The 14,844-nt window shown below is 42.9% G+C and overlaps 1 protein-coding gene across 1 annotated transcript in view; it reads left to right on the top strand.

Moving 5' to 3' along the window:
• LOC120018622 (pleckstrin homology-like domain family B member 1) overlaps window positions 1-14,617 on the top strand; it is a 69,937-nt gene extending 55,320 nt beyond the window's left edge. Inside the window, exons 12-19 of the mRNA XM_038961827.1 lie at window positions 5,372-5,488; window positions 6,281-6,383; window positions 7,545-7,839; window positions 9,465-9,555; window positions 9,835-9,981; window positions 10,119-10,338; window positions 11,149-11,234; window positions 12,804-14,617. Of these exons, the coding sequence (XP_038817755.1) occupies window positions 5,372-5,488; window positions 6,281-6,383; window positions 7,545-7,839; window positions 9,465-9,555; window positions 9,835-9,981; window positions 10,119-10,338; window positions 11,149-11,234; window positions 12,804-12,944 (1,200 nt within the window). The 3' untranslated portion in view covers window positions 12,945-14,617. The remainder of the gene's footprint in view (window positions 1-5,371; window positions 5,489-6,280; window positions 6,384-7,544; window positions 7,840-9,464; window positions 9,556-9,834; window positions 9,982-10,118; window positions 10,339-11,148; window positions 11,235-12,803) is intronic.
• Window positions 14,618-14,844: the final 227 nt, after the last annotated feature.

Genomic DNA, 14,844 nt, shown 5'->3' on the forward strand with positions numbered 1-14,844 from the left:
GTAGAATGTTTAACTGGTGAATAGGACTTCAGGTTGATATCTCTCTCTCTGTTTTTACATGCGGTGTAGGTCTAGTGTGTGCTTGCTCTACCACTGGTGTGCCAGAGTAACCATTTATTTCCTGTGATTAACACAATGTGGTGTCCGCTTGTGAAGTATGGCCTTATTTACATTGCGTTCGGATAGTTAGATGCAGCTGATCACATCAGTAAGACTGGTTTGATCTGATAATTCAGATCCGACTGACATTTTTGGGATTGGAAACATCTGCAATTTGATGATGGATTGTACATATCTCAACTCAGGCCATCGAGATACTGAATCCGTGGGCTGTGTCGTTTAGTCTGAAAACATGAACCGATTAGTCTGGTGCTAAACTCTAGTCCAATTCTAACATATCCTATCAACCTCCATTCTTATGCATTTAGCCCACGCTCATTACATGAGATGCCTATCACTTTCATTGTTGAATTGGATATAATGGACTTAGACCACTGTAAACTAGGCCTATTAAACTAAATATAACTCATACAAGGGCACTCAATGTGCAGTAACACCTATGTTTGACCCTTTTGTGATTGACAGTTATTATCCCAATACTGTATTGACACTTGTGTAGTTCAGAGGGACATAAACAGTAACTGTACACTACAGCAACTGGAGCTGAAACCAGTGTCCCTGACTTCCTGTTGAAACAGGAAGTGCTCCATATCAGCGAGAGTGACCTTTTAGAGGACTCCCACTCCCAGCATCCTCTCTGCCGACCCGCTGCTTTCTATTTAAGCTCCTCCTCTCAGTTATACCCAGGGGGCAGCCTGACAGAGGTAACCAGACTAACTGTCAGTGCAACTGTTTCTGCATGACACCTGAGCTCACTCACTGTAACCCCCCTATGCACAGTATGTCTTTGTCCAACACTTAAAGGCCCACTCTGTGATATTTACAGCTTTATAGGAAACCAAGGTGCGAGGTTGCCATTTTGTTGTTTTTTAATTAAGGAGTGGGCCTTTAAGAGGTCTGCGTGAGTTATGTCTTGTTACCCCCAATGACTCCCAGCAAATTGCACCCATATGTAGCTTAAAAACACATTTGTTCATCCTGTGAGGCCCTTGGAGTACAGTACTGATTTGAATGTCGTCATTGTTTGTCTTTATGAAATACTTGGTCTGTTGGATTAACTGTTGCCATTTTAATTGATGTGTCTCTTCAACGTTTAGAATGGGGAAAAGCATAAACAACTCATGCTACAACGGGTGTGAAGATGCTGTTTGTGTGACGGTTTAGCCAGAGGCTCACATGCATGGTGCTTTGTCTCTCATTGAAATGTACTATTCTGTTTGGTTTGTGTAGTACACTTCTCTCAATTAGCGTTTTGCTATCCTTTGAAGATGGCGAGAGATTGTTGACGTCACTGTTATTGTATTCTTTCGCAGCGTGTTTTCAGTTCTCCAGCCCGATGTGAGGCTTGGGGAATTGTGGGAAATTACAGGGTCGAGAGATGCTGTGCTCATTATTTATTCCATTCATATAGTTGTTCATGTTTTTCACACAAACGTATGTGTTTTATGTTTTAAAAACACAAGATAAAGCAGCAGCTTGTCTTAGGTGGTTGTAAAGTGTACATATATTATATGCCTGTGTGTGCACATGCACCTTTTTGAAATGGGTGCACATCCGTGTGTGTATGAGTATGCATATTATGAAAAGGACGTGTCATGGAGTGAGCTCATGGCCTCTTGTCCTGTTTGGTTTGCGTTGCGTTGGCTCTCAGGAGTACATGAAGCTCTCGGATGTCTATAGGATGTATGAGAGAGATTGCCATGACACCCAACTCACCACCTCTGCTCAGCACGGCCTCTCGCTCATCCTAGACGCAGCTGTCCCCTGCGAGGTACCATTGCTCTCTCTTTCTATCACTCTCTCCATCACTTTCTATCTCTCTCTCTGTCTCTGTCTCACTCTATTCTCTCCTTATCACTCCATCTTTTCATTCTTTACCTGTTGCTCTTCCCTCTAGTTGTCATCTTGTAGGTAGCTTACTGTACTTACATACTGGTGTATTGGCTTTCTGCTAGATGGCCCTGTCCTTGTTATAATCAGCTCAACTAACCTCTGCATTACTGATTTGAGAATGAGAATTTTGAGGATAATGGTACCAGACCTGGATGAAATGCTGTACATATGTCATATACATTCAAATACTTGCCAGTATTTTTTAGGTGAGCTTGATTTAGCTTGGAGCTTGCACTTTTGGAACTATTTCATTGGTTCCATTGTACCAGGCAAACTGAATCAAACACAGCTCAAGTATTTGACATACTGTATATATTTGACCCAGGTCTGGATGGTACAATGGGTTGATATTATTGAAAGACTATCCATATGAGGGTCAGGTTTACTGACATGTATTTCACATGCTGTACTTGTAGCTTCTGTTTTCCTCCCTGTTGACGTGTGTCCTTCTCTGCCTGTGTTTCTCTATCCTTCCCTATTTGCCCTTTGACATCCTGTCTGCCTGTTTATATGTGGCTCCCTGAATGAAAGGAGTATTTGACTGTGGGCCAGTTAACTCAGATCTTTGGGATGCCGAAGGTCGAGTCCTCCCCTACCTCTCCTCTCCGGCCCCTCCAGTCAGGAGCGGGAGACCCTGCCTTCTCCTGCCTCTCCGTTCCTCACGGTTCCTCCCTCTCTCTCTCTGTTGAGGTGTGTGTCTGGTCTCTCTCTATTCCTTCTCACCCATCTCTCCTCCACCTCTCGTTTCTGTGAAGATGCCCGAATGACCCCTCTACCCCAGTGGACAAAGCTAGTTGAAATGACATCAAACCACCAGTTTACAACCATGTTTGTAATTGTTTGTAAACTGGTTGTATTGATGTCATTCATTTCAACAGGTTTTTTCCATTGAGAGACCTATATGTCAGCATTTGCTGATGTTTCAAGAAGATGAACATTAACACACACAAAACATAACATTTAGAAAACTACCAGATCCTCTTATTTGCTCATTAATGATTTGTTTTCTTATTTCTCTTCCTCCTCCACTCCATTGCTCTGTCCATCCTGTCCTTTGCCTCTCTGCTGCCTCTTACTGTGGACTCTTAACTGCGGCCCTCCAGTACCAGCCTGAGCGCAGTAGGCCTCAAATCCCCACTCTTGATTTAGAGCAGTGGTACCAGGAGGTGATGGCTGCTGGGGAGAGCAGCCATCTCTGCCCCCCTCTCCCAGCTAAATCGTTCTTCCCTCGCAGGCCTATGCAGGTAATTCTCAGAGGTGCTGCCTTCTCCTCCTCTTTTCTATTCCTCCCCATGTTTTACTCTTCCATTGTTTCTGTACTGTCTTCATGTTCTCACTTTTGATGAAAATGCCTTTTCAAGTGCAGTGTGCTTTGTTGATTGAGCTAATTGTTCATCGATGGTCTGCCTGGACTTGCTGCCACTCATGCATTTAGTTTTCCCTTTTTCTTTAGTTAGATTTTTTTAAGCATCTTCTACATGCTTTATGGTAATATTCACTTACTTTTTGAAAATCTTCCTCTGATTTGTCATCCAAAGGGTCCCAGCTATAACATGTAGTGTCGTTTTGTTAGATAAAATCCTTCTTTATATCCCAAAAGGTCTGTTTAGTTGGCGCCATCGATTTTGAGTAATCCACTCATTCAACATGCAGAGAAAGGAATCCGAAAATCTACCCCTAAACCTTGTTTCAAACAAGTCAAAATATGTTTCTATTTACTCCTCAGATACCCTAAAATGTAATCAAACTATAATATTTCTTACAGAAAGAAGTATGTTCAATAGGAAACCAATTTTAGCAGGTGTGTAATGTCTACATGCGCGCACAAACACGAATTTCCAAGACTGTGTCCTTCTGCTAAAACGGATATTTCTTATTTGTTTTTGAAGTTACAAGCCTGAAACATTGAACATAGACTGCTGGCACCCTGTGGAAGCCATATGAATTGCATCCAGGGAGCTAATTCTCAATATGACCTTTCTCTTGCAGATCTAAGAGGATAGTCTCTCAAAAAAATAAATTTCCTGTTGGTTTTTCTTTGGATTTTCTCCTACCATATCTATTGTGTTAACATTTCTACAAACTTCAGTGTTTTCTTTCCAATGGTACCAATTATATGCATTTCCTGGCTTCAGGGCCTGAACTACAGACAGTTTACTTTGGGAACGTCATTCTGACAGGAAGTGGAGAAAAAAGGGGCCTAGCCCTAAAGATGTCATTACATTTGCACCTGAATATGAAATCTTCAAAAATTATTATTTATAATGTGCATTGTATTCTATTTACTGCTAGGTTATACTACAGTACATACAAGCATAGCCATAGGGTTGGGGTCAATTCCAAGTACTTGAAATATTAATTGACCCCAACCTGGGTATAGCTTAGACTGCAATACATTTCTGAAGATTTAAAGGCACAATGAAAAGCCATAAGACCTCATGCTGTGTGGCCAAGTGAGGCCGTGGGACAAACCACCTGACGGTTGTGGTTACAACAGGGTGTGTGTCTTCACACTGGCATCTGCAAGTAAAGCACTTTGACACTGATTCTGTCATTACACCTGTGGGAGGAATCAAAGGATCACCAATACAAGGGATGTTGTGTCAAGGCTGTGGGTAACTGGTGAAAGGAGTCAGGCGCAGGAGAGCTGAGATGCGTGGACAAGGTATTTAATACAAGACAACACCAGTATAAACACAATACTATGGTGCGGGAACAATACCGCTACCACGAAATAAACGGGCGTAATAACAAAACCCGGCAACAAAATACCAGCTGTCAGTAACAGCCTGAACAATAGAACAAACACACACACAAACATGGGGGAAACCAGAGGGTTAAATAATGAACATGTAATGGGGGAATTGAAACCAGGGGTGTAGAAAACAAAGACAAAACAAATGGAAAGTGGAAAGTGGATCGGCGATGGCTAGAAGGCCAGTGACGTCGACCGCCGCACACCGCCCGAACAAGGAGAGGGACCGAAGTCGTGACATGTTGTTGGTGCTGCCATAATAATCACTGTCTCTGTCTGTCTGATATCTCAGTAGTAGCTGTAGTGATTTAAAGTACACTCACCAAAAGTAGGCTGCTTTAACATTTCAAAGATATCAATCAATGTCAATATGTTGGTTGAATTGAAATGCCTTTGAAACGCTAAAAAAGCCAAAATTTTTTGTATTTGTACCCTACTCTACTTCTCATAGCATCTCCCACCAGACTAGTTTTGAGTAAGCATCACAGTTTATATTCCTCATTTCATTTAATGTAATACATGTTTTACTATGTGCGGGGTAACCTCGAACAATTAGTTTACTGTGTTTGATAGCTGATCCTGGTCCGTCTTCACTCCTCCCAGGTGTTCCGCTCCAAGCTGGACAGTGATGCTGGACAGACGGTACATCAACCCAAAGCAGGCTCCGGATCCCACCTGCAGTGCGGAGCTGCCACACTGGGACGCAACACAACCTCCAAGGTAAACCTCATCACCTCCGCTCCATCTCTATTGGTTGGCTAGTAGGCTCCTCAGCGGATCATGTAGTAATCAACTATTATTATCATTTGAGGTTTATGTAAGGTTCATTTGAATAGCACACATTTGCAGCTAAAAGCCGAATTGCAGCCTACACAAGCCTACAACCAAATTAAAATACTACATAGAATGTACTGGTTAAAATACTAAATAGAATGTACTGGTGTAGGAGGGAGGTCACGTTTGTGGCTGGATTTTGTAGCTCGTGTAGATCTCTTCTGAGGCAGCCATTTGCTGTAATCTTGCAATCTAGCTAGCTTCATCATAAAAGTTTGTGGTAAGTTTCTATGAGGAAGACTAAAGTACATAATGCCCTTTATACACAATCAATCTGAATGTAGTGTATGTATCCTGCTCAGGTCACATGGTGATTGATTTGACCTAGCATATGGTTACATACTGGTAAACAACAGCAGGTTATGTGTTGTGTGTTACATGATAGTATCAGATGACATTTGATAGTATTAGATGACATTGCTCACAAGCCCGAGAGTTTAAATGCATAGCATATGATGGTTTATATACTGTCCCATTCACTGGTTATCTTATTGGCTCTTGGCCTTGCCTGCCAGTCAATGACGACCACATTGGAAATAAATATTTTTGTGTAAACCTTGATGCCTTGTCATTTGTGTACTTCCATTGCATTGATATGTTGCTGTATATGTTTTTCATTGTTAATTGAATTTAATTAATCAATCAATCAATCACTCTCCTCCTTTTGTGTCCTTCTAGAGGCCGCTGATGGTTCCCAACAGTACCGGCAGTTTGCCACGGAACTTGGCTGCCACCATGCAGGACATAGAGACCAAGAGAGCGCTAGCCTTACAGCAGAAAGGTAACCGTCTTTTGGGGGTTTACACCAGGCTACTCTGTCCCATGTTCTGGTCTGAGGCGAGAGTTTCAGCAGTAAACATCAACATGGAATATGTATAGTTATAATGTGTTTAAGATGGTCCTCTCCAAGATTTGTCTGTCATTTTCAAGATTTCCTGTCATGCTTCAGAGAAACCACACCCCGTCCCTGTCTCCATCACCCTACTTCCCCCTCACCCAGTCTCTGCTTCCACGGTTACGACCCCTCCCTCGCTTACCTCCTCTAGCTCGGATTTAACCACCATGTTGTCCTCCTGTCTGTCACTCTGTCCTTCTGTCCCTCCATCCAACCATCCCTCTCTCCATTACTGTCCTCCACTCTCCATGTCACAGAGTCCTCCTTGCCTTCCATGTCTGAGTCTCCCTGCTCCACCATGGACAATCCCACAGACCGACAGATAGACAGACAGACCTCTGAGCCTGGGAGTGGGTTTGGTCTCATGTTAATTTCCTAAAAGTCTGACGTTCGTCTCATATAAACTCTCCATCCTTCTTTTTCTCCATGTTCTTGTCTGTCTCCATCCTCCTGCTGAGAATCAACAATGCATGCGTTTGGTAGAAGCAGTGCTTTTCATCTGTCGGGCCACCTTTGTTCCTCTTCAACTTTGCGCCTGTTTTTAAAAGGAGGTATCTGTCAGTTATATGATGGATAGCGAGCATGGGTTTGAACTTGAAGGTGACTTCCTTGGGTTACTGGATCATTTTGTATTAGTATTTCTGCTGCTAATGTACTTAGGAGGCTTTGGTGATGAGGAAACGTGTTGCCGGTTGAATTGTGCTTGGGCTTTTGATAATACCGAGCACATACTATACATGTTGTATGTTTGACGTATGTGTGGGGCCTGGTTTCATCTGTCGCTGACCTGTGGTGTCTACATTACATGGACTCACAGGCAATCTTTAGGTATTCTCTTTTCATAGCTGGGTGACGCTGATCATCAGGACCTTTTTCTTGGCAAGTGGATGTGAGTGTGTTTGAGTTGGTTAGTGGGTGAGTCTGCATGCTGAGGGCGTTGCCATGCACCCTGGAACTGTCATCACGGGACATAATGGGGTATCCCTGGACGTGATGAAACCACCCCCCAGATCAGCTGTGACTTCCTCCCTCTCCCTCCACCCCCAGGCCACCAGGTGATCGAGGAGCAGCGTCGTCGATTGGCTGAGCTGAAGCAGCGGGCTGCAGTGGAGGCCCAGTGCCAGTGGGATGCGCTCCACGGCTCTCAGACCCACCTCAGCACCCAGTATGCCCCTTCCCATGCCCACGGACCTCCCATGGTGCACCACTCCATCCTGCACCACCAGCCGCCGCCGGCGGGCGAGCAGCCGTACGACACACTGAGTCTGGAGAGCTCTGACAGCATGGACACCAGCGTCTCCACCGGCAACAACTCGGCCTGCTCCCCCGACAACATGTCCAGGTCAGAGAAACGTACACACACACACACACACCCACACGCATATCCTCGAACACACACACACTTCACCGACAACATGTCCAGGTCAGAGCGAGGAACACTCAGCTTTACCTGACACAAAGTACACACAAATACTGACTAATTTATGCCAAGGAATCTCCAATAAGTAACCACAGGGGTCAAGCTGTGTCTTGTATCCGCACATTATTCATTATTGTCTGTCTAATAGTGACAAAAGAAGCCTATGTGTCTGCTCAGCTGTTGTCAGTATTCTGGTGGATATTTAATGTATGCTACTGAGCCGAACCAAACCAGGTTGTCTGTCCTGAACTGGTCTGCTGGAACCAAACCAGGTTGTCTGTCCTAAGATGGTCTGCTGGAACCAAACCAGGTTGTCTGTCCTGAACTGGTCTGCTGGAACCAAACCAGGTTGTCTGTCCTGAACTGGTCTGCTGGAACCAAACCAGGTTGTCTGTCCTGAACGGGTCTGCTGGAACCAAACCAGGTTGTCTGTCCTGAACTGGTCTGCTGGAACCAAACCAGGTTGTCTGTCCTAAGATGGTCTGCTGGAACCATGCTGAAAAGGACGATGTGTAAAGTATCCAAGCCAGCACAGTTTGGTTTCAGTCAGCACGATAGTGTGAAAAATCTATATTTCTCTAAATCCAGTTCAAACATTCTACAACTTAGAATTCAATTGTGAACAGGTCGTCTTTGTGACAGAGAAAGGCACTCCCAGTCCGTACAGAACTAGTCAAGTTTGTTGTCGTGCATGAATTATCACCGGCCATAATGAGGCCTACAAAAATGTCAACAGGGAAACACTCTTCCATTAACACATGAGTGACTTCTGAAATATAGTCAAATGACTAGTTAAATATAGTCTTAAGACTAGTGAAAGACACTCTGCACAGATAAAGAGGGGTTTCCCTGAGCCAGTTGATATGAAAGGTAGGGTGTGTGTGTTAGGTCACACAGATTAGGCAGATGTGACCATCCCCTTTTGGATCTGGTGAAAGCACAGCTGTTTCTCCACTTTAAACAGGTAATCAAATATTGCATGTAATTATCAGGCCCAAGCACTCATTAGGGTTGTGTTCAGTAGGCAGGAAATTGAGAGAAAAAAAACTGTCCGAAGAGGGGCGGTTACTATCTGGACATGTCCAATGAGAAACAGTCATTTGTCTTCTGTTGCAAAACGTGTTAGAATGTTGACCTTCACATGCCTTAATGAACACAACCTTGCACTCACTGTCCACTAGGCACCACCTGGCCGTACGGGACATTTCCAGTGTATACGAGCATTGGACCTCTAAACAGTTATAGACATGTCATGACCCATTTTATAACTGTCTGTGATAGTTCATAACTGTTTGTGGTAGTTAGTGTCCACATGGTAATTTACTGTTTTTATGACCAGTGATGACAGGTGTTTTTAGGACTTACTTACTTAATCCTCTTCGTTCCTATGTAAGAAGCTTGCCGATCTTTATACATTTTGGGCGTGGTTTTCCATGACGGGCCACAGTTTTAGGACTTAAAAGTATTCATACTCTGTTACCCATAAATATATTGAATGATGGATGTCATTGGTAGTTGAGATGTAACTCTGACTGTCTGGTTTGCAGTGCCAGTGGGATGGACGCGCTGAAGATCGAGGAGATGGAGAAGATGCTGAAAGAAGCCCACCTAGAGAAGGCCAGGCTCATAGAATCCAGAGTAAGACACCACCTCACACACCATGTCTAGCTTCCTATCAGATCCCATACTAACGTCTTACTTCAGTGTTTACAGCCAGAAGAGGACTGGCCATCCCTCCGAGCCTGGTTTCTCTCTAGGTTTCTTCCCAGGTCCCTGCCTTCTAGGGAGTTTTTCCTAGCCACTCTTCTTCTACCTCTGCATTGCTTTCTCTTTGGGGTTTTAGGCTGGGTATCTGTGAAGCACTTTGTGACAACTGCTTATGTAAAAAGGGCTTTATGTTCATGATCTTCTCTCCAGGAGCGTGAGAGCCATGCCCGTAGGCAGATGCTGGAGGAGGAGAGGAGGCGGCGCGAGGAGGCAGAGAAGAGGCTTCAGGAGGAGACGGTGCACAGGCAGCAGCTGGTGGACAAGGAGGTGAAGATGAGAAGCAAGAACTTCTCCCAGGTGAGCCTCAGGCCCGACAACAACCTACAAAATCCAATCAAAAATAATATGCAGTTTGAGATCTGTCTCTCCGATCCTCTGTTAGTCGTACAGGCTTTCGAAAGACTGGTTACACGTCTGTTTCCTCCTTTCCTCAGGCCCGTCCTATGACTCGTTACCTGCCCATCCGCAAGGAGGAGTTTGACCTGCGCTCCCACATCGAGTCATCCGGCCACAACGTGGAGACCTCTCACCACGTGATCCTCACAGACAAGATGTGCAAGGGTTACCTGGTCAAGATGGGAGGCAAGATCAAGTCGTGGAAGAAACGCTGGTTTGTCTTCGACCGCCTCAAAAGGACCTTCTCCTATTACGTTGGTAAGGAAAATGCTGCCATTTATATACAAACATATTTGTGTACTCTTATTGCTCTGATCGAGCCAATGGGAGATACAGTACATGGCATATTCATACCCCTTGACCTCAATGTAGACCGTATTTATGAAAGGTGGTGTAAATGAGATCGGTGGAGATTAACATTAGGATACACAAGGGTAATGCACATGTGTGGTTAGCGGTTTGGTAGCAGGCATAAAGCATAAAGTTACCCCCGGTTCCTCTTGTGTTTTTGCAGTGGTTGATGAAATAAGCTGCAATATTGTACCGTAAGAATGTAGAAATCAGGGACTCTGTTCAATCTGTAATGCTTCAGCGTTACAGATCCCGCAATATAGATTAAAAGTAATTTCCGATTGAGTCGACATGCAGCGTTTACTATGAATGCAGTCTCCACTAAAGGGGGGGAATATTGCCTTTAAATTCCAATCACGCTGTAAAGCTGAATTTCTGCAAGGAGGATTGAATAGAGCCCCAAGTCTAAAATACAATAGTCAGACACTGCAACCTATTTAAAACTAAAAGGAAGCTGTGTTCTCTACAAAGAAATTACTTGAAATATACATATATTTTTTGGCTGCAATATTATTCAAATGGACATGATGATACAGTATGTTCCTTTTATGACACTGGCTTAGGAAATACTGTTGGAGCTCAATAATAGAATTGTGATAAACAATGAAAAGGATTGTCCTTATCTACAAAAATTCCATGACTCTCTCTCCCTCTGTCATCAAAGAAACTGTACTGTAGGAATCGAAAATAATAATGTGATGTTTATCTCCTCTACAGACAAGCACGAGACCAAACTGAAAGGAGTCATCTACTTCCAGGCCATTGAAGAGGTCTACTACGATCACTTGCGTATCGCCACGAAGGTACTTTCCGTGTTATCTACCCAACAATCGGAAAACAATCTTTATGCAGAACACAATGAAATCCTCTTTTAATCACTTTTTCTTTTTACGCTTTCACTGTACTGATTAAATATTTATCTTGAAGCTCTTTTGTTTTATACACATTTTGCTTCTTCTACGCTTTCATTTCTCTTCTCACTCTTTTTCTTTGACTGGCTGGTTTCACAGAAAGGATTTTTCAACCTCAATTTGGCCAATGTATGTATCACTTTTTGTCTGTGAGCTCACAGACCCACCCATTGCTTGTTCTCTGCCCTCCTTACCCCAGTGTGTGTGTTTGGTTGTTTGTTTACACAGTGTTCAGATAGAAATATGTCATGTAGAATAGATAGGATTGTCTGTCATGTAGAATAAGGATGTGTCAGCTCTACATATTCCATTGCTTTCTGCAACTTTCAGTTGAATACCCACCAGGGGCGTAATCATGCATGATTAATACAAAAAAAGACAGCCATTACAGAACAGTGCATCTCTGGATCCTCACATTTCCCCCCCTTAGTTTCATATTTGTCTGAAGTGCCTGCATTGGAGTTGTTTGCCAAAGCAAGCCTTTTTAGTGATAATTCACTTGTCTGTTCCTCTGTGGAATTGGTTGTGTTTGAATCTGTCCCTTCAATTGAAACAGACTAAATAAGGGTCCAGGTGTGTGTTTGCGTGTGTGCATATCAGTGTTGTATTTCACATACTGTATATAGCTTATGAACTCCTAAGAAATGCATGTGTGCAACTGTAAAATATGTGCGTTGGGCACATGCGTTTTATGGTTTGTGTGTAGAATAATGTCATGTTTTGTGTGTGTGTGTGTGTGTGTGTGTGTGTGTGTGTGTGTGTGTGTGTGTGTGTGTGTGTGTGTGTGTGTGTGTGTGTGTGTGTGTGTGTGTGTGTGTGTGTGTGTGTGTGTGTGTGTGTGTGTACTGTCCTGCTGTATTTCTTGTATCCTGTTTTGACTCTGTCTCCTTCAGCACTTTTCTGAGCTCCTGCCTCCTCAGTTTCGAAGAGAGGTGTGTGTGCCTGCCACGCCCTGATTAACTGTGTGTTGTGGGTAAATACGTGGTAGCGCAGCGTAGTGCTCACTTTTCTTTTCACATGTTCAAAAGACAGAAGTGTGACTCGGCCTAGGAGAAGCCCCACTGTCCGGCAACAAGACAATCAGTTGAAAAAAATCTATATGGGCAAATGTGTAGCAACTAACTCTTGCCTGTGGTTTTTGGGTTGTCGTTTATGATATTTGATTATTGTAGCGCACCCATTATACTAACCATCATGACCAAATAATTTAGGAAAAATATGTAGGGACAGAGCATGATATTGGTTATTTTAGTTGAATCAGAGACAATATCCGAGGGTAGCACGTAGAAAAAACTCTCCGCCCACATTCTGCATTCGATCTAGCCTCCAATGATCCCCAAAAAGGATATGGGTAGCTTCTGCACTTTCACACCCCTTAACATCGAGTGCTAAATCAGAGTCATTAAATGATACGTCAGCTCCATATTACTGACCTTTGACCTTTCTCTCCTCCAATCCCAGAGCCCCAATCCCTCGTTGACCTTCTGTGTGAAGACTCATGACAGACTCTACTACATGGTGGCCCCTGCCCCGGAGGCCATGAGGATATGGATGGATGTTATAGTAACCGGAGCCGAGGGCTACACGCAGTTCATGAACTAATAGGGGAGACTTGCGTACGTTGACATAAGGAGACTGTTTCGGCAGGAACACTTCAATAGATTCAGGCCTTTCCTTCTAGCGCCTCTCCCAATGTTGGGAAATTGCCTTTTTATTTTGTTACGTTCATTATATCTATTTTTAAATCTCACATCTCTCACTTTACAATAGACATTTTTTCTCCACTGGTTTTTCTACTTGCTTCTGCCCACTGATTAAAAAAGGGAGCCCTGGACGAGAGACACACACACACTGTATATAACCAAAAGCCTTTCTATATTGCCAAATGGAGATCTTGTTTTAGTTACAGGCTCTTGTGTGAGAGCTATTTTGTGTATCAGTAAATGTCTTTGATAGTTTTTTTTTCACACACTATATGGAATATTGCCAAATGACATAACAATAGTTTCAAACAGATGGTCGTTTTTATGGAATGTTTCAAATAGAACACGAAGGCATTTGCCCAAATCTACTTAAGTTTATCAGTGAGCGAAAGATGTAATCATTTAAGAAATGCTTAAAAGAAATTCTATTGAAAATGTTGGAGAATAAACCGAATTTAAAATCAGTAAGACCATGACACAACACACCAACTCAGGAGTCCATACTTAATTTGAGTTCCCGTCACAGATGAAACTAGATCTTGATCCATCTCTGTGATCTTACTCTACTGCTGAACTAGATTCTACTGTGTCCGTCTTGTCCTTTGCAACTCCTAAAGACACACACACACAGTCTGTTTGCCAAGTCCTGATAACTTGATCTTATGATAACTCGACCCCTTACGTAAACAGCCATTCCATCACTGCCAGCCTACAACACCAGGAGCTCTAGGGACTACATAAATGAGACAACAGTACATGTCATTATAATAATGATAATGATGCTGTGCCTTGATGTGTCATAATACTCCTAGTCTGTAACTGTTGATCGTGCTGTTCTACAATCTTTGTTAACAGTATCAGAATTCAACAGACTTGCATGGGGAAGGGAGAGGGGAGTCTGACTGCTGTTTTGATGCAGCAATACACAAGTACATGTGAAGAGTAACCTCCCCTGAATTCCAAATCAAGTTCAAGCCCCCACTACATCCTATGTTCTTGTGTAGATCTGAGAGGATTGGATTGGTAAACAGGTGGTTGCTCCATACTGCTCTCTGATACGCCAGGTGGAATTGTCGCAATATAATATTGCTTACACTTATCCAATTCTTTCAGATCTCCACAAATGCACAGGAATTTTGGATTCAGGGTGCGTTTCAGCTTTAATAGAACGTCATGATCTGGTAGCTTGACCTAATCATTGTAAAGGACTCAGACAGGCTACACGATCACAACAACATTTATTAATCACCATCTGAATATCTTTTTAAAGAAGACTATGCTGTGATTTTGAACATGTAAACCTGAGTGTAAACCTGAGAGTTCAGGTTTATTGAGAAGCATTGTGAAATGTAGTTATTTTTTTCTATTTATGGCTAACCTGCCTGAGATACAGTGGTACTGTAAACCATGTCACTGTCAAGTAGAGGAAAAGAGACTAGTGAGAAAAGACCTTAATATATTTTCCCGTTTATATTTTTCCCAGGTGCAACCAAATATTCAGCATTGGTCAGAGGTATATCAAAGTGTTATAAAAAAAAAAAAAAACTTTTATACTGTAAAAAGATGCCTGTATGAAAATGTAATTTACTCATCATTCAACCTGTATTGTATAAAAAGCAATTTACTTGTTTTTGTCATTTCAAAAGAATGGTCAGAATACACTTCAGTTTTATGGGTTCTGTATTCATTGATACAGTATACCATACTTAAAAAAACATTCATGGGGTCATACAACTGTCTACACTCCCTCAACACTGTGTAGAACATCTCACACACTCGCACCATCTTCAGACTATATT

This window comes from Salvelinus namaycush, chromosome 23, assembly GCF_016432855.1.
Source record: "Salvelinus namaycush isolate Seneca chromosome 23, SaNama_1.0, whole genome shotgun sequence".
Taxonomy (NCBI): Eukaryota; Metazoa; Chordata; class Actinopteri; order Salmoniformes; family Salmonidae; genus Salvelinus; species Salvelinus namaycush.